Source organism: Sceloporus occidentalis, unplaced genomic scaffold (genome assembly GCF_023333645.1).
Source record: "Sceloporus occidentalis isolate IW3139 unplaced genomic scaffold, rSceOcc1.0.p SCAF_120, whole genome shotgun sequence".
Lineage (NCBI taxonomy): Eukaryota > Metazoa > Chordata > Lepidosauria > Squamata > Phrynosomatidae > Sceloporus > Sceloporus occidentalis.
Window position 1 is genome coordinate 2,721,384 of NW_028317100.1, and position 26,915 is coordinate 2,748,298.

Sequence of the window (26,915 nt, forward strand, 5' to 3'; positions counted from 1 at the left end):
ACGCACAGAAATTGTAGACAATTTGGTTTCTAAATAGGACATAAAACCCACGTCTTCTTTTACTAAATTACAAAGATATATACACCATATGAACAAAAGTATTGGGACGCACCGCTTAACTATTGAAATCAGACCCGTTGCCACAGGTGTATAAAAACCCAATTCACCCATTCTCATGCTCTCTGAATATTTCCCTACCTTGTATGTCAACCACTTCCGCTTCTACGAACTTCCACCAAAATGACGACACTGTCAGGGACGCCCTCCCCCCAGATCATCAAGTCAGGGAAGAGGACGTCACCAGAAATGCTGCCATTTTGGTGGAAGTTCATGCCAGGTTATGTCCGCGGAGATGCGAATTAAGATAGAAGATAAAAGAGAGAAGACAGAAAATGAACAAGAAGTTGGAGAAAAAAAAGTGTGAGAGAGCACGTGAACCAGAATGGAGTATGTGAAAGAGCACAACTGAAATTGTCCTGCAAATTTCAGTGGAAAATTCTGAGCTTTTTGCTTAGTTTTCATCAGATTCGTATGAATCCGAATGCACCGGTCTACAATCCAGTCTAAACTACGTGGAGCTAAAAACATAGGTTGAGAATAAAAAAATAAAGCTGGTTTTTCACATCATGTATCTAGAAGGCCAAAGACATAGAACATAGAACATAGAGACAGGTTGTTTGTGCAGCCCGAGTACGTTACACAAAAGGTCAGACAGACTCAATACACAAAACGGTAAACACCGCTTTCAGAAAACGTGAATGTCCTCTCAAATTCAAACTCTTGTATCTTTCTAAATTCTAAAGCAGAACAAAAGGTCTAATCCACGACCTTACAATTTTAATTGTCCCGACATATCGTATAATGAATGACTGCTCTGTAAACGGAATAGTTGTCATTGGTCCAATATTGCAAACCGTCAACATTTGCTTTAAGTCCTCTGCAAAGCCGCCCTCCTACAAACTTAACATGACCTTACCAATCACACACACACACACACCATATATGTTAATACACACACACACACACATATACACACACACTGGCAAGAAAGTAAATGAAACCTTTGGAATTACCTGTTTTTTGCATTAATTGCTCATAAAGTATGATCTGATCTACATTTAAATCACACGTACAGACAAAAACAACGTGCTTAATCTAACACAGAAGCAATGATAATATTTCATGTGTGTATCGAACACACCCATTAAACACTCACAGTGCTGGTGGAAAACGTGAGTGAACTCTTGGATTTTATAACTGGTGGAATCTCCTTTGGCAGCAAGAAGCGCAAACATTTCCGGTAGCTGCGGATCAGACCTGCATAACGTTCAGGAGGAGTTTTGGACCTTTCTTCCTTACAGAACGGATTAAGCTCAGCCATATTCCTAGGAGGTCATTCCACAGCATCTCTAACGGGTTAAGGTCTGGGCTCGGACTCTGCCTTCTCCAAAAGGTGGATTTTCCTTTTTTGTAGAAGATTTACTTTGATGTTTAGGGTCATTGTCCTGCTGCATTAGCCAACTTCTACTGAGCTTCAGCTGGCGGACATCCATCCTCACATTACCTTGATGAACTTGGGAATTCACGGTCCCCTCGACGACGGCAAGCTGTCCAGGCTCCGAGGCAGCCCCAAATCATGATGCTCCCGTTGGGATGTTTTCAAGTTGGTATGCGGTGCCCTTTATATGCCACACCTAGTGCTCTTCTGGAACAATTCAACTTTAACTCCATCCAAAATGAAATCTATGGGCCAGTCCCCATGACCTACAAGCCTCATTCATAATAGCATTCCATGTTCAAGTGATTTAACCATCATCAATATTACACCTATGACCACTTAGAATATTATCTTATATTATATATCTTGGGATCTAGGAAGACTTTAGCAAGTCCAACTGCCGAAGCCGTTTTGCAATTGAAAAGCAAACTTTTCCCCCATAGCGTACATAATGTTTAATAAACGCCTGCCCAAGAATACTTTTCATAAATCCATTGGGAAAGAATTTCATCTTTATTATATCATTGATACTGATAATGCCTTAGAATATGAACATTTCCTTCCAACTGCGCTCAGATTCAATTCCAATACAATGTGAACATCTTCGGGGTTGTAAAGCTTTGAGACAGGTGCAGGGAACGAAGGCTTATGCGGTTTAAAGCGGCAGCTAAGTTTTTATTTTGCTCGAGTATCGAGGGACACAGCCGGCTTCTCTACGGTCAGGGACCAGCTCTGCGTGGGAGGGGCGAGAAGACGAACGAGAGCAATAGAGCATCTGCAGGTAAGTACAGGAGTTAATTTCCGCTTACGTTAAAACTGTGCAAACATTATAGGTAAAGCACGCTTAATGGATTTTCTTAAAAAAAAAACAAAAAAAACCAACTTTACCTTTCGTCTCCAAAAGAGGAGGATGAGCCGGAAAGCTTTATATGCCTGTTCATGCATGTTTAAATTCCCTGGCTGTTTAACCTCTACCACCTCTGCTAGGAGCCGCTCCACGTATCTAGCACTCTCTCAGTGTTGTGTTCTAGGAACACTGCTGTGCTGCAGGAGGTGCTAGGAAAACATGTTTATTTTCCGGCAGCCGTGTCAAAACTTGTTCGGATTTGGTTGCTGGGAACACACAGCCCGTAGGATCAGTTTCTTGGATATCTGATAGGTAAACAATCCACTAAGGGCTCTAATAACTATCCTTATGCAAACCATGGCAAGTTAGGAAGAAAAGAAAAAAAAAAACTGACAGTCACCTGTATTCAGGCAGGGATTTCAGCTGTAAGAGTAGCACCTACCGCGTGCCTAATAATAAAATCAGAGAAAAACAAAGGAACTCTCTGGGTGACCATGAGAATCTGCCCATTTACCCCAAAAGCTCCTACTACAGGAATGTGGAAATTGCAGATAAAATGAAATGGGACACTAAGCCCCAATTTTTGTCTGGTTCCAATGCACTGCGGCCCCTTTTTGCCCGGACTCCAATGCAATTTACTGCTTGCACATCAATCCAAACAGTAGTCTTCAGTATATGTGAGCTGAGCCGACATGCACTAGTGCACATGCGCGGGCAGCATACTTCGGTGCGCCCCGCTGCTTCAGAAAATAAGCGAACCCCAGTCTTAATATATATTTATATAAAGCCAGAGCATATTTGGCATTCTGTCTACTGCAGGACATAAAATACTCACTACTGTAATACATATTTATTTTTACCCAGGCTCCTGTCAATCACACGTGCGCTTTTCAAGACTCTATACCCAATTCTTGAAACGAAAAAAAAAAAAAGACAGATGGGCCTCAATAAACACCGACTTGTATTTCCATTTTGTGGTAGAGTAAAACCACTGACCTCTGACAATGTCAAAGAACTGGAATTTAAATTCTGCAAAGGAATGAGAAAAAAAAAAACAAAAAAACAACTACACAAGAACATGTAAGTGAAGAATTCCGACGGCAAAATGACTCAATAGAGCAGCGCGGTCATTGCTGTGATGTCATACTTCTAACATAAAGGTCTTAACGAGGCTTCTCACCCCATTCTTGAAGTAGGTGTATAGCACTTTCGAACCATGATCCTTCCGCTTCTCATCTGAAGCCACCTCGTACTCTGCCTGCAGAGGAACAAGAGAATCGTCAGCAAAGCCCGTTCAAGAACTTGGTAACAGGTGGCCGTGATTCACGAGGCTCGGGATTAATTACTACAGAGATGGAACGTTTTCTAGAGCAAACAAAATAAATATTGAAATTAAACACAGGAAACACCTCAGAGCCTCTGAAAAGTCCCCCCCCCCGTTACTTCATCTGTCTGACACATGTAAAGGTGTTCCCAACATATTCCAGGTCCACGTCTTTCATGTAAAGGGCTGCAGTTAGACTCTAAAGGCCAAACGTAGAATAGTCTTGACCCTTACAGAACCACGATAACCTCTGCAGTTACAAGAAAGATTCTACACAGAAGGTCATCCGGGTCCTGAACAGGTCACTAAAAGTTTCTTTTAATCCCGATAATAGAAATATAAAAAGAAACGAAACAGATAAAAAACAATGATGAAAGGGAAGACTGAGCTTTTAGCAGAAGGTCCTAGCGTTTATAGAACCAACACAGAGAAAGATGGAGGGTTCCATAAGCTTTCCGGAGAAAACGGTTCGACCCGAGGAGACCCGAGGTCCGGAAAGCTTTGCGACCGTTCATCTTTTCCTATCTTGGCTCAATAAAAGCATAACCTTTGAGTAATGATGATTCTTCTTCTTTCCGGGGCAAACGCTTCCGGCCGACAGGTTGTATGTCTCAACTAAAAGGTGGACAGAGGTTGGTGTGAATTTCCAAAATTTTCATAAATTTATCCAGCCTTAAAATCCCAAAGTGACTCCTGGAAACGGGACCGTTTGTGTGTCATTAAAATCTATTTCTGTATCAGTCAGCAGCATGCTAAAGATTACTTCATACACAGATAATAAAAGCCATCTGACGAGGGGTTAAATCATGAACGTTCCTATTACGTCTCCCAATCTGCGCCTAGAACGCGTGTGCTGGGAAACGTGAATTTGCTGCAGGGCCATGGAAGGGTTTATGAGCCGGAATCAACCCACTTTTAAACATTACTGGGATCAATTACCCCGGCGGGAGCGGATCGGTTCACACAAAGAGAAATAGAAGAAAGAGACACGCTGTGGGTTTTAATAATATTTATTTAACTTTCTGGGATAAAGAAGGATTTTCTTGGATAAGTCACATGGTCAGTAATGGTCAAAGAAGAAGGGGCTTCCAAGCTGTAAGGGTGGGGGTTCTGAGAGCAGCCATTTTTAATGAATGGTAAATGCTAACGTGCCAGGACCACATTTCTTCTCCAGTCGTGCCCTGCTGGCCTACACCAAAGACATTTTATATTGTGAACGTTTAATGAGGGGCTTACCACGGCATCCAAGAACCCTCTGCATCTCTTCAGCTCCAGCCTGGTGTCGCAGAACTGTCTGAAGAGGAGCCTTCCTATCGGCTGCTTCTCGCACAGACTCGTGTAGTCTCTTTCTAGGCGAGGAGAGCAAAAAGAAAGAAAAAAACATTTAGAAGGAGAACGCAGCCTCAAAAAGAAGCGGCATGGAGCGTACTCACCCCTACACTCAGCTGGATGCCCAGATAACCCACGGAGGTGACCTTCACCTCATTTAATCTACAATACACCGACGTCACTCGTCTCTGCTGGGATTCGGAATTAGTTAAAGATCACTCCTAATAGCCCACTCAGAACCAGTGGCCAACCAAACTATAGATTTTCCTAATGGTGCGCTATAAGCATCTGTGATATACATCATGAGAGTCATGGGAGTTGTACTACTAAAAGCTGGAGTTAGTCCACGAAGCCACCTATCCCCGTTAATGTATTTGAGAAATAGGCCCATTAACCCTTTCGTACGTTTCGATTAATATATTCCTGGAATGCATAGTGGACACTTTGCGCGTGATGGTATTTATGTTACAGATACAAAGTGTATTCAGCATCCGAAAGGCTGCCGTATTTCATATACACAAAGATACAGAAACATGCGCTGTATATACGACGAGCTTCACGGAAACCGCGACCTCGTTCATTGTTTGATAAATCGCGGAACTGCAAACAGAAGGCGGCAAAACACAGTACAAGTCATCTAATAAGAAGCCCGGGCAAATGTAAAGCATTCCAAACGTGGGCAACGTATCTCACAGAGCGACCGCGGCAAGAGGCTGCCGGATCCAACGTCAGCGCTCTCATCACAGGCTGTTTCGACTCTTTAAATATTTCAAGCGCTCTCTGTGATGCCGGATCCATTACTCCTGGATTATTCTCAGGACCCCGGTGAGCCTGCCCAGCAAAACGGCACTTAGCCGCACGTCGATGGAAAAAACGACGGGGCGGCTCAGCACTACAAGACCTATAGAAAGCGTCGGTATTAACGAACTGCTTTCTTTAAGACAGCCGGGTATTGGCCCGATTTACAGTAATTGATTTAAACAAGAATGGAAAAAATGCCGCAGTGACGCGGAGATTCAGGACATGATGCGTAAGAATGGAAATAAAGATACGCTACCCCGCATATAGCCTCCAATTTGCCCACCAAGATTGACTTATAACACAACTCTATACTTCTCGCACCAGACCCCCCTCCTTTAAATTGTCAGGTCCCGTAAACAGTACCCCTAATTATTTAATGCAATGTAGAAGCCCAGAATAAATCACTCCGTCCTGCGATAGACCCCTACACTCAGAAATGAGAGCGCATGAGGTCATTCAGCACGTGATGTCAGAACGATACCACTTCCTCTCCAGTAATATATAGGTTCCACGGGCAAGCGGTTAGAGGGATGACGGCTTTTAGCCCTACCTTAATACTATAAACCCACTGATAGAAGATGAACTATATGATCACATTTTTCCTTCACACAAGGCATCTGGTTCAGAGTACGGATCTTGGGAAAAAGTAAACAGAGAGATGGCGTCTCCGATACGAGATAGTATTAACTTATTTATTCAGAGAAGGGTTAGCGGTCTTCTCTTTCACTATAGAGTAAAGCAGATGTGACGTGGAAAACAAACCCAGGATAATTCAAAAAGACAGCGCTGAAAGTTTATAACAAGCGTATCGTAAGAGAGGCGCCGCAAATACAATGTATCAAAAAACCATATACCGTATTTGCTTGATTATAAGACGAGGTTTTTTCCAGAGCAAATGCTCTGAAAAATACCCCTCGTCTTATAATCGGGGTCGTCTTATAATCAGACCTCAAACAGGTCCGACTATGAGCCAACTAAGATCCAGATCCCCCGCAGCTGCAGGGGACCTGGATCCTCCTGTCTCCCCCCAACCCCACTTACCGGTGCTTCTGAGTACCCGGTGTGTAGCCGGGGCAGCGTGTAGATATCTACGCGATTCGCATAGACAACTTTCGCTGCAGCAGGAAGGAGGTGTTGATAGCATCGGGGGTTGTCTGCGTCCATCGCGCAGACCTTCCCCGGCTGTCAGATCAGAGCTCCTCGCACCGGTGCCAGTCGGGGAAGGTCTGCGCGATGGACGCAGACAACCCCCGCTGCTATCAACACCTCCTTCCTGCTGCAGCGGAAGTTGTCTACACGAATCGTGTAGACATCTACACGCTGCCCGGCTGGGGGGGGGGGGTAGTGTTAAATGGGGGGCATAAGGCATTTCTGGAGGCGGAGTGCTCTATGAAATGCCTTTTTCTCAATCATAGCTTTTATTAAAAAATAGTCTAGATGAATTAACATTTACTGGTAAAACTTTTCCTATAGGGTCGTCTTATATTCAGGCTCTTTTTTTCCTAAATTAATATTCAGATTTGGGGGGTCGTCTTATAATCGGGGTCGTTTTATAATCTAGCAAATACGGTACACATTAAGACATTGGATACTTGGCTTATTAAAAAAATGGGAATTCGGATTAACAAATATTGCTTTTTTTATTTTATTCTTTTAAAAATGAAGCCGTCGGCTCATCTTATAATGAGAATTTTTTTAATTTATTTAAATCTCAAGCTTCCGTAAAAAAAAAATAAAAAAAAATGTATTGCTTAATATTTTCTAAAATTTTGCTTCAGAAAAAAAAAAAATAAAAAAAAAAAAAATAGTATAATAAATTACTTTCTTTCCTAAAATAGTCTTTGTCCTCACCCTACCTTTACAAGAAGCATGCATATTTTTATTTAGCACATGGTCTTGGGGCTTACAGGTTTACAGCATAACGAAAGCTGTCAGAACCCATTTACTTCTATTAAAGAGAAGCAAGAAGGCCTGCTCTGCTAAGCCATACTGTATACAGCATAAAGGTGCCGAAACATAGGAAACTGGAGTATTTGTAAATAAAATATTCTCATTTTCTGAGAGTTTGCGGCAATTTTGTTTTGTTAGATTAATTTGGGGATTTGGTCGCCCAGCCCATACATACTAGCCCCTCAAGTCTTAATATGTTTATTAGGGATTTTTAAGCATGTACCGCTTTTCTGCCCCCAATCAGTGTAATCAAGGTCATTTCTATACATATACACACACATACATACATACATACGCGCACACACATGCACACAGCACCATTCCATACTGCACTGAAAATAATTTTTTTTGGGGGGGGGGGGGGGTTGAAGGATTTGCTTTAACATAAGATCTATAAGCTGTGAAGCTTTACTGTCTCTTTCATACACGTGTTTAAATACGTAATACTTCTACAAACAAACGCTCTCTGGCTGCCGGTACGAGAGAGGCTCTGTCTGAGATTCCCGCAGGGGAGTTCGCGGGATGAATGGACTTCCCGTGTGTGATTTACACGTTGGCCTGCGTAAGTTCTTTTGGTTACATTTTGTATACAATACAAACCGTTTCAGAGCGCAGTGCATTAGTGAGGAAAGCATTCCCCGCCGTGTGATCTTTAGAGGTCACTATAGATGAAGCGAGTTAATGTTTAAGTTCACCTATTCATGGAGGAAGGTCACCATGGAATTATTCACTCACCTGCCATGTAGCAGCAAGTGAAACTGGTTAAGTACTATTGATCCAGTTTAATGCCCCCTGGATTATAGCGTAAAAAAAATAAAATACGTAAAAGCGCACACACGCACTCAGTGTGTATATTTGGCAGGCATGGCCATCATTAGGACGTAAGCCTGAATCAACAGAATAAGCCTTTAGTCCCTTCAGGAGATTCACCGAGATACTTGTGAAGACATGTTCCTCGCAAATCAATGGCGCGAGCTCTGCGGGTAAAGAAACCAACAGCCAGACCACAAAGTCTGCTCGGAACCTGCAGAACCATCACAAAACACATTCTTTCATTAAACAGAGGATAACAGCAGCCTATATGCTGCGTTAATATTTAGTATATTTATTATATATACACACACACACACACACACACAATAAACCTGTCAATCGTATTGATTTTGTTGTTTATGGCTAACCCATCCATTTTCCAGGTAACAATGCATGCAGGCAAAATATGGCGTGTAACAGTTGGGCCCATCTAGTCCCCCCCATTCCCTTCTTCTCATGTGGACGACCCATAAGCTTTATATAAAAGAGTATACACACACAGCATGAATAATCAGTCATCCTAACAATAGCCTTTCAAAGCATGTTACATGTAGAAAAGCACTATTTCTACATCTATTAAAAAGAAGTACTTGTTACTAATCAATTACTAAACCTTCTTCTTTAACAAAGTAACTTCACTGATCCTTATTCTGATCATTATGTCTTTGGCTAAGTCTTCGCAGATCTTACATATTCTCTTTCGGCAGCTTCACAACGAGATCCAGGGGAGAAAACCCCCTCCCAAAACAAGATGAACCACACAAAACATAATTTGCCAGAAGCTTCAACTGCGTTAGAAGGAAGTCAAGGGAAAAAATATCTGTAAATACACTAGTTTCCAAAAATATTTTTAAGCTGAGCTGAGTTTTTGTTGGTATATTAATAATGTGTCTTCTGCAGCTGGTCCAGCCAAAAATCTATGAAAGCTGTTAACATTCTGATGGTAATCTAAGCCCGGTACTTAGAAAGACATTAGGAGACGTTCCATTATTTCTCCTTTAGTGCAACATAATGATATTCATCAGTATATGTAAACTCCAACAGGAAAATACTCTTCAGCAATTATAAATTGCGCTGCTCCAAATGTCACAGACAAGCATTTGTACGTCTCCCGTTCTGCCGGCAAAAGTATGCACACGTCACTAGCCAACGTGTGACCGATTTAGTAATGGAGGTTGACTGGAAAAGTACTTAAACGCAGCATGTCAGGTCAGACACAAGTGAACATTAAAGTATAGAAGAAGGTTTTCCCAAATAGAACGATGCACCCTTATGACCATGGGTGCAGCCATAAACTTTTTTTTTTTTTCTCAAGGCCGGCATAATTATTTCTCCTCGTTATGTTATGTCTCCACCAATGCTGCCGATTGCTTTTGATTTAAAATATTAAAAGCCAGATGCCATTTATCATATTTGCAGTCTGATCTAGCTTTATCTTTGGCAATCATCATGTCATTGCAGGAAGGACTAGCCCCTTGCGCTGGCATCTATTTACATTAAAATAAACCGTGCTGTATTTATGGGGGGCTCTGTCTTGGGTCATGAGAGACAGATGGGGGGACTACCATGGGTCAGACCTATCTTGAGAAGGATCTTGGGCTGAGCATTTTATTTGTCAAGTACCAGCTCCACCTGGGAAAGGATGCCAGAGGGAAAAGATACACTGACCATACAGTCTCTCTGCAAACACTGCTTCTGCAAGAGAGGGGTCTTCCTTCCGGGATGAGAGGGGTCTTCTTTCTGGGATCCCACACCACCCATCACAACTGTATTCCTGCAAGCAGTGCAGCAAATATATAAATTGCATTGCAGCAAGCAAGGGACCCTTGCCACCAGAAATGAACGTGGTCAATGTTCCTCCTTTTATCATCATACCTGGCAAAGTTCTAATACCCCCAATCGAGGTGTTCATGGAAACCTTGACTTGTCATTTAGAGATGCACTTATTTTTATCACCTGCATTCAAGCAGGGATCAACCATAAAATGGGAGCAAAAGCACCGTTTGGAGCCAACTCCTTTCTATTATTCACTGATCATAGATAATACTTACAGGCCGTGTGACGCTGAGAATCTGCCCCTTCACCCCGAGATTGGGGCAGAAACCCTGAGACTACGGGTCAAATCCTGAGAGTCCACAGGTATGATCATCATCAATAGCCGAGGACATTGGGGCAGATCATTTAGCGAGAGGCTTACAATCCATATACATGTTAAAGCAATTTAAACATGCACAAGACCAGGATAAGGCTAACCGGAAGATGGTGGGACGAGACCAAAGATCAAACAAGTCCTCGGAGGGTTCTGGTTGATTAAAGCGAGTCCTCGGGATATGACTGAGCATTCAGGGTGGGCAGTCGCTACAAGATAGCATGATTATTACAGCGAAGGCATTAACTCGTACGTCTAATACCAAAAGTCAAAGTCTATCGGAGTAAGATATTCCCGAATAACGTGAAAGAATCTGGATTGAGCGCAGAAATAAATATAGCCCGAATTGTTTTTGGGGAAAAAGAACTCCTACATTCTCCCTCTTGTGAATTTTCTATTTTTTTTTGGTCCAGACATACAGATGCCAAAAGCAAGGTCAAATAATTCCACGGAACTAGTCTGAGCGCAGGAAAAAAAAAACCAGTGCGGGTACCCGGAGTAAATTAAAACCATCGTTTGTGTGCAAGTTCACACAACAGAGGGTTCTCAGTGTAACCGCTACGCATATTTTTATGAGTTCCCATCTGCAGCCAAACATATGCTCTTAAAGATATGTCAGCTTATAAACATGAATGACGCAAGCCGTCGGTAAGAAGCGGAGTAATTGGAGGATAAGAGAGAGCGGCCTCAGAAACAGATGTGAGCACTTATTAACTTAAAAAAAAAAAAAACACAAAAAAAACGGGGAAAACAGTTAACCCCTTTCTCTTCTGTTAGCGGCGAGAACGATCGGAACACGAATAAACCGTCTGGACAGGAGAATGATAACATACGGCACTCTCGTTTTCTGCAGGGAACAGTAACATTTAGTCTAAGCCCGAATATATTACTTTACGCCACTCGGTGATGTTTATTTGGGAAGGTGAGAATGTAAAAAGATACCAAGAAAGAATTTCAGCTCGCCAATAAACTAAAAACACACATTACTTATTACATATGAGAATTAATTACACATAAACCCGCGCTCATATAAAATATATATATATTCTTTTTTTTAATTAAGCGAGACGGGGTGCCCGGCTCACTCTTTTGGTCCTCCACATGGAGCTTTGCTCTCCCCTATAGGGAGAATGATCTCCCCATTTTTTAAACAGATTGGCGGGGGTGGGGGGGGCTCTATACAGTTCCAGTTGGTTATTTAAGAATATTTTAGGTCAACTAATAAAGCATGAAAAAAATCTATTTTTGTCACAGGTTCTGCCAAAGTTTGTTCTTTCACAAGAAATAGAGTTGTTCTTTGGAGAACGTGTTCTCTCATAACCCAGAAACGAAAGAATGAAACGAAAAGGGCCTTCGTGTGTTAAATTGCTTAATCATTTTTTGTATTTTAAATTTTTTTTACATTTTTTAAGACATACAAGGGGCAGGCAATATTTTTTCTCTTCAGATAACCGCAGCGATTTTCAAATTCGCAATACACAAAAAACACATTTAAGCTGTATAGGCACCCAAAACTTTAAATCAACTCAGATGTACGACTACAATTCCCACTATACACAACATAACTTTTTTCTTTATGGGGAGGGGGTTAACGGGAGATGTAGTTCTTTAATGGCTAGGGGAGGTAATTGTGATATAATAGTTCCAATAATAATAATGCTCCAATAATATTAATAAAACAATAGTTGGGTCTGTAAGATTGTTTAAAACCGTTGAAATGGCACACAGAAACGATGGCCTAAAAGAAAAAAAGAAAAAATAAAAATCGCCCCTACTATTTCCCAGGTATTCTGGAGCGAGCCATATTATATACCTTCCTGCCTCCTAAAGGTTCCTCCTTGAATGAAATCCATGTCTAATAATTTCATCTTTATACATGTTAAAAAATGCTATAAATAAAATCCAAAAGTGCCAAAAAAAAATTAAATAGCAAGTAACAAAAAAAGGAAAGAATGTTGAACAGAAATGTCAGACTCTTAAATTAAGGACAGAAATCTATTGCTAAAATTTGTGATCGATTTTCCTATGTATTATATGTCTGAATATTTCTTCATTTCGTACATAATATATGTTTAGTACTTATATGTTAAACAAAAATATACATTTGCTTATTGTTCACTATTGTTTGTATTAAACATTTCTAAGTATCCGAAATAATTGTAATTTTTTTGATATCACATACAGAGATCTAGATATTTCACCATTTAAAAACAGAAAAAGAAAAAAATTGCAGAAAAAGCGGTTTCAACAAAATATCCCCCCTGCTCACAGAATAACATTTCTAACCTAAACAATGGGTCAGTTTAAACTGGTTTACTGCAAGCGAGTTTAAAATAAGGAAAATTAGTATTTTGGCAACAGCGAGTAAATATAATAACTGAAAATTAATATGGTCCTGGATTAGATTTATATTCTGCAAATCCAGCAATCTGCAAAAAAATAAACACATTCCACAAAAGGTTTCGTTAAGAGGTTCAGACCAAACCAGAGAAGGTCATTTCTGCAATTCCAGCTTTCCACGGAAGAAAACTCAAAGCTACAAAACATTGCAGAAAAATTAAAAATTTCCACTATATGCTCCTAAAAACTAATTAATCTAAACCAGGATCATTTCACAATCTGGGGCTTTCACAATATATTTTATTTTTTTTCTTTCTATTAATTATTTTTAAATGAAGTACCCTAGATTTATGGAAAAAAAGTTTAAAAAAATAAATAAATTATGCAGACATATATGTTGGATTAAAGTACATAAACCTTTATAAGAAAAGAAAAAATCCTCCACATATCGCTTTCACCAATAAAAAGTTGTTAAATTTATACATATTTGGGCGAGTTTTATAAAGTGTATACATAGACAATACCTTAAGTGGATTTGCACCAAAAAAAAAAAATATATAAAAGGGAATGCAATCCCGTCACTTCACACGCGGAAGTTAACGCTGTGAGTTTTTGCTTTTGCTCAAAAAATAGAATAGATTCATGGCCGTAAAGCTGGGAGGCAGCTCCACTTATCTACCCCCCTCTCAGTAAAGTAAGTCTCTGACTAGTGTTATATTAGGACCTCTTGCCGTAACATTTTTCCTCCTTTGCACTTTGTTACTTCCCTTTCTGTGTTTAAAACGTTTCTCATTTCGATTCACAGGTCTCCTTTTCGTTCACGCTCTGGAAATCTCAGCTGCAAAACCAGTAGAACAACTGGGGTCCTCCACCCTCAAACATTTTCACCCGGTTTCTGCTCCTATAAATCCCCCGGGCAACAAATAAAAGGTATAAAAATCCCCCTCTAGTGACAGCGCTGGTTCCTGGACACCTCTGATGACACAGAAGGCCACCCACCCTTCGCTGGTCATCAAACAGATGAAGGACTCTGCGTATTAACACGGGGGGGGGGGGGAGAATAGCAGGTGAAAGAAGCTATATTGTGGTTACATTGTAATGAAATGAGATCTAAGAGATCCAGTTGTAAGCGAGTTGAATGGAATTTTAGCGCTTATCCACCAAACAGAAAATCACCAATTTCACTCGAGCGGACGCCACAGAGTGGCTGAGCTGGCCCTGCATAATGTATAGGTAACTAATCAGTGCCGGACTTTAAGGCCAGGGGCTACCTGATGACACGAGTGCAGCCACAGGCAAGTACTTGGAGCTGTTGGCAGTGGGGTGCGGGGCATTTGCCAGATGGCCGATCTGGGCCTGGGGACTATACATTCAGCAGTCAGTTAGGACCTAGGTAGAGCTTCATAGTGAACTTTCATCTGAGCAGCAAACAAACTTACACTACATCTGAAAGAGACCTCCGAGGCCTGGAACGTTTATGACCCTATACTTTACTCTATGAATGCTAATGTGAAACCACTAAAAGGTTTCTTGGCTTCTGCAGAGGCCAACATATGGGTTTATATGTTTAATGAAAGAAAAACAGTATCAGCGCGAGTCCCGCAGCCCCGAAACACACACACAAACGTACGTACACACACACACACACACACACGTTTCCAGCCCTTTCCACGTATGTTTACATGTAAATACAGCTCCTCGACCGGCTTTCAAACGATGCACAAACATACATGTGTACAAAGCAATCTGCAGTAATAGGATAAGTGCTTGTTTATGTAAACGCATTAGTGATAAAATCTCAGGCTAACTGCTTCGGAGTTTCCTCTTTCACAACCCCCGGTCAGGTCACCTCATTCCAGCCGCTACGTACACCGCTACAGTCCTTGTCTCTCTATATACCACATAAGGTCCCTGCTAGGTCCGTTTGACTTATCAATTCGGGAAACCAGACTTATCACAGTTCGGCAGAGAACGGGATCGTGGTGGGCTACTTCATTCACCAGAGTGAGTGACTGCAGAAGAGTTGCAGCTTCAACTCACTGACCGCTATTTATTATGAGGGTCAGGCCCAGTACGTTTCTCCTGCAAGAAAGGCCGAGCTGCCCGGATAATGCAGTTTACGTTAAGTCATCTCACCGATTTAACTATCCACCGTAGAAGGCCAGCTCAGCCCTTCTTGCAGCAGTTCAATGGGATGGGATATTTGTATACCAGATTGAAGCTGCAGCTTTCCTACTTTGGTAGATGCATAAAAAAAAATTACAGGGTTGTGAAATACTCGTTAACTAATCAGCAGATGACTGTATTAATGGGAAACCTCAGCAACTGTTATGAATAATATGCCATTAAAAGCGAGTTTATTAATAGGTTTTGTTTTTTTTTAAAGTGCTAATCATTGCATATTAGCCATTTGTACATGTTCTAGATGTCATCTCAGCCCAATCTACTAGACAAACCCCCAGACTCCTCTTACTGCATGTAGTAAGCAATAGAATGCCTTAGTCTTAACCCCCTGCCGTAAAGCATCAGCTCAGTGTGGGGTTTGAGCAGGGCCGGCCTTAGGGGTGTGCGACCTGTGCACCGCACAGGGCGCCATGGCAACAGGGGCACCGTCCGGGACTTAAATTATAACATTTTTTTTTTTGTAACTTTATTTAACATCCATCATGTTAAATAAAGTTTTTTTTACAAAAAAAACCCGGTGTTTTCATTTAAGTCCCGGGCAGGGGCGGCGAGCGGTCGCTCGTGAAGTTTTCAGCAACCGTTCGGCGCCCCTCACTCTCTGTGACTCTGTCGCGGTGGGACGCCTCCCGCTCCCAACGCAGGACTCCGGCAACAAGGTAAGGATAGGGGGTAGATATAGTGATAAGGGGCAGAGGGGGAGGCAGTGAGAAGGGGCAGAGATTTTTTTCCTCTTTGTTTTGGAATGGGGGGGGCGCCAGAGGAGTAGTCCGCACAGGGCGCCAGAACCCTTAAGGCCGGCTCTGGGTTTGAGCAGGAAAGTCACCCAAAATATCACGACTGACAACAATGGCCGCCTCCAGGTCTGCTAATAAAAGGATGTTTACTAATATAAAAACAAATTCTCTTCAATGACAGAACGCATTACTGCATATAGAACCGCACAAAAATATTTAATAAATCCCAACCGGCCTGCATTTAAAGACGTGATGTGAAAGGCACGAAGCCTCCACCCCTCCTGCGATTCTCAGACAAGTTAGAACGATATCACGATACACACAGGCCAGTGAGGAGAAGGCACGTGTGGTAAACATCACGGGACGGGGCATGTTCTGTACATTGGCACGTAGATCCCCAAGGCAACTAAATACCGATAATGGTGAGCGACAGAAACGCGTTCTGCTGTAACCCACGTTCAGTCGTTAAAATCACATACAGCCCGCGGCTTCTCCACGTTAAGGGGCAGCTCAACCATACCTTGTTCTAGACAACTTCTTTATTTATGCGGCACCAACAGACACCTCCGAGCTTTACGTGTACTTATAAAAATGTTAGTACATACCTCCCAACAGTCCCAGTTTTCATGGGACAGTCCATTGTGTGTGTGTGGGGGGGTGTACTTCAATCTCCCGTTCCAGCCTACAGAGTCAAATCAATGGAGCTCTTCGCTGTCACAACACAAACTTTCACCGCAGCCCCAACATAGGCACCTCGCGATGCTCTGCAGCCGAGTGCATGCACGGTACGATGGTGACCATGGCGACAATGGCTGTAGCACCATTGGGGGGCACATTTCTGGCACTAGTCAGCTCCTCACAGCCCACCCCAAAACTGGTTTGGACTCTTGAAGCGTAGGGGATATGTTGGACTCAAAAGGTGCAGCTGAGTCGTCACCTAGAGCTTAAAATCTAAATAAGATTTTCACCGTTTCCATGACACCACTGAAACGTTTACTTCTAAGAAGGTTCGTTTTCTAAAACGCTGGAAAGCGAGGAGAGACACACTGACTGCAAACATCACAGAGTATATTGTTGCTTAATGTAACGGAAGTCGTGCTACTTTGCCAGTCCAGGCTGATATGAGGCTGTCCCCCAGGGGCCGTAATTACATTACTTACAATCTGCCCAAGGCCCTTGCGCTGTACTCACCGACGGTGCGCCGGAGCTCTTCACATTGACTGATATGTGGCAGTTTCAGCATCTCCTTCCATTTCTTGCTACGGCCATTCTTCTTGCCACCACCGCCTGTAACAGAAAGAGAAGAGCGTAACATTAGACACGGAGCCGATGGCGTTAAGAGGAGATAAACTATGGATTTAACCCAAAAGACCCCAAATGCCTAGGAATTCAGACACATTAGGTTTTAATGTATAGAATGGATACAATTTGTAATCAGTACCCAGCAAACATTCTGAGATCCTATAAATCGGGGGAAGAAAGGAGGGACTGTCCTTCTTAAAGAAGGACGACTGGGAAGTATGAGCTTGGAATCGGCAGCAGAGCAATTTATTCGAAATGAAGCGCTCCTCCTGCATGTATTTATGTACTTAGAAGTGTGATCCTAACAGCGTGTAATACATATTAACCTTGGAGAAATTTTTTAAAGCCCACTAAATACTTTATGAAGAAATGTTTGCTTTAGATGAATGTCGTGTATTAAAACAATGGCACAATAACCAGTTAGAGCACTGCCTTTCCAACGACCAGCGTGTGGTGCCACGAAACGCGCTTGGAGAGAACAGCACTGACGACGCATTACATGAATTGCCCGGACTGGCCACCCAGCAAGTGTGGCATCTGCCATCCTTTAGTGTGCACCCGGCCTGCTGGATACACGTTTGCGGTGTGTATCCATCAGGCCCTCTTCTCCTTCTGGACCAGTATGTCCCAATGCGCATTAGAGTTATTGTCAAACAATGATTATAATAGCGCTATGAAATCTGCTGGTGCTCTACAAATATATCACATAAACCTAAATAATTACTTAAAATAAGCAGTTATGACCCAAAAATAATCCAAAGTTTATGATGGTAAAAAGGAGCCAGACGTGATCGAACAGCCAGAGAAGACCACGGCTATGTGTTTTTATCACTCAGATTCAGGTATACCGAAGGGATATATATCTGTTTATGAATTCCTGCCGAGGGCATATAGTGGGCCGGGGCAGCAGATAACTGGAGGATGGGGTTAATCACCCTCTTAGGTGATCAAGCCCTACCGTGTGTTCCTCGTCAATGGGGAGAGCTCCCTAACCTGGCCGTGTACACCATGGACGCCGCGTCGGCTTGGCACAGACTCCATAGACGGCAGTTAAAGACAGCGCCTTTTAGAAGACCCCCGATGACAGATGAGCCAGTAGAGTTCTTTCTTAAATGACAAACATCCGTAACATCTACGTAAGCAACTGCCCGTGGGTTAAAGAACCCTCAGTGTGCTTCCTTCCAAGGGTTAAACGGTCTTCATAGAGAGAAGGAGCGCCTCTGCATTAAGGAGGTCTCCTCTCTCACAGAAACCGTATCATTTACATTCAGCCGACCGCTTTCCCGAGCCATGCCAGTAAAAGCATTATAGCGTGTCCGATGCCAAGTACTCCGCGGGGGGCGCGCTAGTCCCCGAATGACCCCTTATTGTTCAATTGAGAAGCACTTCAGACTACGCCGCTTCTTAAGCACGCTCGTTAATACATCCATAATCAATCTCTGTAACCCTTCGTGGCACATATCAAGCCGAATTAATGCCGTGGCCCCCAGGGTTCCTGGGAGCACCTCACAATCTGCCATTCCCCAGTTAAGTATTTTATACAGTTGAATTTTTTCATTTTGGAACCAAAGAATGCATAAAAAAAAAAAAAAAAAATGTAATATGCATTTTATTAGGTTGAACGGGGGGCTGCCGCTTTCATATTAAGGACACCAGCCGCTATGGATTTATGCCTTGGTTTAGAGGCAGCGTATTTGCCGTTAACACCTTTAGGTGCTCGTCATCCGACAGCTCGTCACTTAATCCAACGCCTAAAGCAGCGCAATAGGCAACATTCTACAGACTGGGACAAGGTGTAAAGGCGGCCCTCCTTCCAGGTCCAATTTTGCCCTTGGTTATCCCCATTTCATCTACATTAGGGGTTAAAGATAAACGGGAGAGAAGATGTAAGTGAATAAATCACCGTTACACATGCACACTGGGCATGGAACCTCTTTTGAAGCAGAGTCGTCTATCGCCCTAAACTAGTTTTAGGAGTTATTGCCCAAGACTACCTTCCAACCCCGGCCCGGCCAGAAACCCCGCAGGTCCTTCCGCATCAGGCAACTAAATAAACAGCAAATATTGGACTCTCAAAACACACGAGAACCGACCCCCCTTTTAAAGAGACAGGGATCTCCGGACACACTAGACAGGGCTTCCATTATCAGGAACGTCTATTCAACTTTTTCCCTTCGAGACAAAGAAAATAAGCTAGAAGTTCAGGAGCGCCGGTGTGTGCAGGTGCGCCAGCCGGCCAGAGAAACGCAGCATGGTCCGCGGCCGCGATTAGGTCTTTAACATAGTTTAGGATTTAAAACGCCTCCTTCTTTAATAGAGTCGAACAAACCCGCATTGAATTCGCTTCTTCCAAATGACGAGAAGCCAAGTGTAACAAGGTACAAGACCCGGGATGACAGAGGCAAACACTGATCATCCGGCAGCAGCTGCCAAAACACACACACGCCACTTCGCAGACCTTCAGCTAGCCACACCACGGAACATACCGACCCGGCAGATATTTCACAGGAAAACACGCCAGCGATCAGCAGAAAATCCGTGCAAAATAAACCTTAAAAAAAAAAAAAAAAAAAGAAAGAATGTCCCTCGCAGGCACCTGAATTTATAGGGCAAAGATTTAACGGAGCGGGAGTTGTAAAAATAAATAAATTTAGGTATATCAGTTATGAAGGGATATAGTTTATTTTTTGGGACAAAATTTAGCAGTTCACATCATTAAAAAAAAAATAAAATTAAAAACTGCTAAACCCTCCCAAAAATAAAACTACATCTACACGGGTAAATGATGATTTACCTATTTTTTTTTGTTTTTATTTATTGTTAAAATGTGGTGCATAGGAAGGATGGAGGAGGTTAATACTTTTATAAATCCAATTTAAGTTGAACATAAATTACTGTACAGTACAAAAAAAACCATGACCCACACGACTTGGTTACAGACATTACTCTTTCGGTGAATTAGTAAAGTCATTAGGAAAGGTCTCATTTAATATGTATTTAGAGGGGAAGTTTTCCATCACACCTTTCAGCATTAAAGAATTCCCTTATTAAAATGACCAAGGTGAAAATTTCCGCTCGGTGAGGCCGAGATAGGCGGCAGTCTGTGGCAGAGCCAGTATTATCTTACCAATTTCCGGTCCTAAAGGTCTGTAACGTGTAACGGCACAGCTTTACACCGGCCGGGGGCACATTCAGCGCTCCCGTTTACTAATTATAGCATCTGTTATGCAAATACACGAGTATGCAGTGCCTCTCAAACCATGATTAACCTCTCAGTTGCTTGAGTGATTTTTCTCTCTCTGATCCAGGGCAGGTCATATACCTTGATGCCACCCAAGGGGTATTTGTACCAATTTATACAAGAGGTTCTCAGATTTTATCCCAACCACATCTTATTTTCTATAGGTCACTAGCAGCCATGCCAGTGGGTTCCCTTATCCTCAACTATCCCGACCAGCAACCGGTCTGCTTAACACCCCAGTCCCTCCGTCATCCCCGTCTTCTAGGAGCTCAGAATGTCTCAGTGATGTGAAGGGTCTGAAATCTAGAACCGACTGACTAAGACAAAGCAATACATTAGGTGTAGGGGGCGCTGCTCCAAGCCGACACAGGGGACGGGGTATAGAGAAACATAAGGCATGTATATTTCAAGGAGAAGAAACAGATCATGTCTAGGGCACAATTCTCTAATTTCTCGCCCTCGTGGCATACCGTGGCAGCCATCATCACCGGAGAGGACAGGGGAAGAAAAAAAAAAAACAAAAAAAAAAAAACAAAACTTGGCATTCAGGGCTCTGTCAGCGTGATTATAGGTCCTCTACTAGACGTTTACACGTAGCCTGAAGCTATTGGGCTTGCAAGTCACATTAATACACTGCTAACTTTAAATGTGATTGTATACGGAGATTAGAACCGCAAACAAGCGAATATCCTCCAGGTATGCCGATATGCTTCTTTAATACAATCTCTTTTCCTTCATCTGCCTTTATTTTTTTTAGGTTACAATTTGTTTGCCAAATAACATTTATAAGCAATATTTGTAATAAATTAACCAAGTCAAGAAGGTCCGCGTTAGACGTCCACATGACCCACATTTGAGTGGAACTTCTTGAAAGTTCATTTAATTATACACTATACAGGGTCTGCTCATCTCTTCTTGCAAGGGACATTCGTGTTGGTCGGGTAAGAGGTTAATACTGCAGCTCTACCAGAAACCCACCAGCAAGTGTCCATTTTTTCTGAATAAGCCCCAAACCCGCAGTAAATTCTGCAGTTGAGGTTGAGATTCCAAAACATGGGGGACAGCGTGGAATCCTGGGTGCCGATTGGTCCAACATCCCCCACATACATACGTTAGAGCAGGGGTGTCCAACCTGCGGCCCTCCAGCTGCTGCAGGACTACATCTCCCATACTCCTCAGCCACTCCCTTAGCTGAAAGAGCATTATGGGAGATGTAGTCCTGCAGCAGCTGGAGGGCAGCAGGTTGGACAACCTTGCGTTAGAGCATTGCATTTATTCAGATGGGAATAGTGATAAATTCCGAAATAGTTATGTCTCCTTTTACGCTGAGCATATCTTATTCATATAGCGGCAACAATTCTTACAGAATATACAAATACGGCAAAACTAAAACGGACTACAACAAGCCGATACATCAGGTTACAGACGGCTCTGATCACAAGCTTACAGATTAAATGATCCTTTCAGATACGCAGACAAAACATTCTGCGCCTACCAACGGTAGATCTGTCATTATCAAACTGCCAACCCCTGTTTCAACAGCAATGAGTTGGAGATCATTACCCCCCAGGCACGACTACCGCTGTCCTTAGAGCAAGCCTGCGATAAATGCATGTATTCAGCCCGTTATACCAGCCTGGGTATGTTTAAAGAATACCTAAATGCTGTTCTTTTGGGGTTTGGACTTTAGGATGCAGGTTCCAGTACACAAGCTGATCCGGGGCACACCCAGGAAAGCCTGTCTGCGGCTCTGAACAATGGCAGGAAGGTTAAAGGGAGCTCCGTCCGACGCCGTGGCTTCACCGTGGTCACACCAGGATTTTAATAGCTTACAGAGAATCTGGGCATTAAATGAATCCGAGAGAAGAAGGCAACCAAAAGGTCAGATGAACAAAAAAAAAAAACAAAAAAAAAAACAAAAACCCAGAACAAGAAGTATCTGAATGTACACAAAACACAGAATAAATTGACTCAGAAACATCGAGTGTTGATAGGTTGTTGCTGTTTGGAGATAAATGTAACATCAAAAATCATCATTAATCTGAGTCAGGCCCCAGCCGAGTCTTCCGCGTATAATAACACGCTGTTACGGGCTAGAAAGAGGGGAGAGCGGACAGAGCCGCACCAAAAGCCCACCGTGGACAGAAAGCATGTGGCTTAATAAATAAGAGCACCTTAAAGTCCATCTGAATTAAAGACACATCTGCCCCTCCATCTAAGACCAAGTGACCTCATCGGCCGCCCGTGAAAACCCATTAAATATAAATAAGATTGTCCAAATTTAATGCAAAGTAACGGAAATCGGCTAGTCTGTCGGCATTAACAGAACACAAAGCTCTCACTGGCGGCTTAACGGATGAGATGCCTCCAAGTAATACTTTTACAGACCTACATAGGCTTCAGCTTAAATATAAACAAAAAAATGATCAGTCTAGAAATGTTTTGTTATAAGCAAATCTCGATAAACACAAAGAACCCTACAAAGGCTGCCTGAACCAATCAGCAACAAGCAGCAACGTCACAGCGCAGAGATAACTTATCAGGAGGAATAATTATTCAGAGAAAAGGATAATATGTCTGCTCACAACCTTTACACAAAGCGTGTTAGTAATGTATACGCAGCCCAGGTTAATGTGTAAGTTACATTACATGGGTTTATTTAGTGTATAGAACTGTAAAAACAAAGGATTTGGGAGAAGCGACAGATCAGCTTAAAACTAGGGGTTAACTCCAATAAATGTGTCTAATTCTATACTTTACAGTTCGTTATACATAAAACTATTCATTTCAAAGAACCAATTTAAAATAAATCCAATTTGTGCAAACCCTACGACAGATCGTGAAGACGGCTGCTAACGGGTTAATTTACTCACACAGCTGTGCATTTTAAAATAAAAATGTAAAACAATTTTTAACCTTTCTAAAATATTAGTTTTTGCACTCATTGCCCAATGGATAATTTAGTTTATAATTAAAACTGCCATCATACATTCTTTAACACATGATAGCTGTACATTTTCATAGGGTCCTGCTTGTAAACGCATGGGGGGAGGGGAGATTCCCATATGTATCGGCCCCTTTCACTGTATACACCGTTTATTTGCCGTGAATGAAATGTAATAAAAGTAACAAGCCTGCCACCAGTCCGCACTTCGGCCAGGGGTCCAATGACATTACATATGTTTCATTGGATAATTATTATTCACCGTATGCTTCTCTCCGTCAAGAGTTTTCAAAACTGAGCAGGATTCAATTACTGGAAAAATATGGAATATGCGGGGGGGTTATCTCAGAATATTTATATAACACTAAGCTGATGGTTTTCCGTTTATATTACCACGAGTGTTCGCTCGAGGTGCCCCGGCTTCACCGTCAGCATGCAGGGTTATAACAAAAATCACCTTGCGCACGTCACCTCTGCCCTTTTGTTTATTTTTGGGAAGTGACATCCATGAACAATCAAGAGACGTCATTGCGAGGAAGGCTGGGGGGGAAAAAAGGCACAAAATCCCGTCTGTAAACCCGTAGCCGTGTCTGTCGGCTTAGAAGGACGTCCGTGTGGGAGCTCCTTTGCAGAAAGCAGCATCTGATGTACGTCGCACTCTTCTAAGCGCATGTTTTATGTGTAAACATCTCTTGCGAGTTGTTGACTTTGGCGTGAGACTGCGCTGTCACAATCACCGACATGTCAGGAGACTGCTCTGCACACAAAAGAGGGAGTCTCAAGACTCACTTACTACGTTTATATATAAATACCATAAAATCCATACCTCCCAAGTGCCCCAATTGTTGTGGGATAGTCTATTTTCAGGCAAGGTCCCAGGTAACTGCCCCATTGTCCTGCTTTTGATGGCGGTGGGGATCATGGGATGGTAGGGATGCTTGGAGGTCTGTGCTGTTCCGGCATAGACCTCCACCGCAGAGCGGTCCTGCCCACCACAACTACACAACACGGGAACGCCAACTTGGTTGGGAGCGTGAAAACCTGTGCCATTGAGAATGCGTTGAAACATTAAGCCAAGCCATGCAGCTGTTTGAAGGACCTTATCAGTAGATGTATAAAAGTGCTGTGTGTTGAAGGAGTGCTGTAAACCCCAATGAAGAGCATGTCAAGGTGCCTAGAGTCAATACTTATGTTCGGTTCCTAGGATGTCCCCATTTAATAAGTCATTTTACCGCACCACGAGTGCTATTGATACCGTTGGCTGGAAACAGTGTCCCTATAAAGGAAGTAATAAACAATCACGTGCTGCCCTCAGTGCAAGAATATAAACTGAGCAAACACGACAAGCAGCAAAACTATACCGCATGGGGACCGCACGGCGTGCCCCCAAACCTGCTTAAAACAAAATGTCACACACCAGAACCGCCATTCCTCAATTTATTCTAGAATTATAAAATTTACTGGACTATATCAGACTTAACTTGTTTGAAGTGGGGGTTATCACCTATACAGCTCCCAGTATCATAAAATCCAGTATGATTACCTAGAGCTTGCACTTATTTGTAAACAAACTTCAGCTCTTCGAGATACTTCTTCCGACGTCTTCAGCGCCAACCACATAATTGGCAAGTAGACACCAGGCGCATCTCATACCATCTTCCTTCTGTAATGTAGGCTTCCATGCTCCCTCTTTCTGCAGCTCCGCTTCTTCTTTTGTCACCTCTTGTTCTCCCAAGGCACCTCTTTCTCCACAAATCCGTATGCATTATTCTGGCTTCTTGGAATACTTCCGCAGAAGGGCAGAGTCACGGCGCGCGCCACGGGGACAGCCTCTCCTCCAATCGGATGAGACAGAGTGCACCGAGTCTCCGCCCTTTCGCGGAAACGCTCCGGGAGGCCTGGGCTATGGAGCGTATAGTGGAGAGAAGCGGACGATGAAGACAGAAGAACAATAAAAGGCTGGAGAAGAAGCTGAGAGCGTGAACAAGAGAGACAATGGAAAAAGCCCTCAAATTTCATGGTGGTTAAACTTCAAAAAAACTACCAAATGGACGAAAAATTAAAAGAAAAAAAATTTGTTAATCTTGAAACGGGTTAACTAAGGGCTCAAAGAATATATAAAAGATATTAAACCCGCAGAAGAAAGGAAAGTGATATGTTAAGAATTCCAAACTCAAAAGCACATTTGATTTTTAAATGAAGAGGAACAATGTTTTTAAACAAAAATGATAATAACTCTCTCCTCCACAATAGCAGTACGGTATCCTCCTTTTTCCGCCAGCGGCAGATATTGTGTTATCGAGCCCCGCGTTGTGGCTCAGATTTCTGTCTATGACTGGAACGGCGCTAAGGAAATGGGAGCAACAATAGCAGGAGGTTCTGCTGTGATCAGGCCAGGAGTGACAAAGACCATCAACGTCTGCTTATAGTGCCTCTGCCAATCGCTAGGTGTCACCGATGGTCAGAATCAGCAGGACTTCCATCGGCTAGCTCGGCTCTACTGTCACCAAGCCAGCTAAGGACAAGGAGCGCTCCCCTTACAAACATGGAAAGACAGGAAGACAGCAAAGCTTAAAAATGAGAACCGAGAAGTCATTAGGAGGGTACATACAATGGAAACGGCAACAAAGAATTCGCACAAAAGCTTTCCGCACATATAAATGACATTGTTTGTTCTAGAGCAGACTTATCACCTGGGATCAGAGCTGTTTTGGTTGACCTGGCGTTTAGAGCTGTAGCTGTTTGCCAGCAAATCAAGCGCCGTACACAGAAAACCACTTATTGTGTTTAACAACACACCATAAAGAGAGTATTTACACAACAAATTAACAGGCTAATTACCGAGTGCAAACGTTGAAGCATTAACATGCTTACGTCCACCACACATGCAGCCTAACGAAGAACAGCTAGAGACGGTGGATTAGATTTCAACAGGCCATAGTCTGCCCCCCGCCGGGGAATTCCTCCACCTTTACCGGCACATCCATCGACCCACCCTACATAGCTCTCACCCTGATAGACCCGCTTATATGTATAGAACTCAAACATTCTATGTACATGTATCTAGAATGCAGGTTAAGATTTGTGATGTCAAAAAAAAAAAAGTAAATGTTTTACAAGCAGCTGAATTTTTTTTTTTTTTTTTTTATTTTTTTTTTTTATAGTTTTGCAAAGATTTCAGATAAATTGGTGATCCTATTAGCAGTCCCTCGTGGCATATAACACGTTATAGAAGCACCTGACTTCCCTTTTATTGATAAGCTGTTCCATACGGTATTTTCGCAAATGCAAAAAAAAAAAAAAAAAAAAGTCAGCGGTCACTGCCAGCCACTGGCATTAAAAAAAACAAACAGTTAACCCATTTATAGGAAACGCAAGACTATTCTTTCGCCAGATTGGGCCATCGGTCCATTTTATCTGTTTTATGGTGTTTATACACAGGGCCAACTGAGGCTTGCT

General features: G+C 42.6%; 1 protein-coding gene across 1 annotated transcript in view; it reads right to left on the reverse strand.

Moving 5' to 3' along the window:
• GRK4 (G protein-coupled receptor kinase 4) overlaps window positions 1-17,248 on the reverse strand; it is a 41,393-nt gene extending 24,145 nt beyond the window's left edge. The window contains exons 1-3 of the mRNA XM_089498393.1: window positions 17,161-17,248; window positions 4,906-5,018; window positions 3,526-3,603 (exon numbers count right to left, since the gene is read on the reverse strand). Of these exons, the coding sequence (XP_089354519.1) occupies window positions 3,526-3,603; window positions 4,906-5,018; window positions 17,161-17,212 (243 nt within the window). The 5' untranslated portion in view covers window positions 17,213-17,248. The remainder of the gene's footprint in view (window positions 1-3,525; window positions 3,604-4,905; window positions 5,019-17,160) is intronic.
• Between the last annotated feature and the right edge of the window lie 9,667 nt (window positions 17,249-26,915).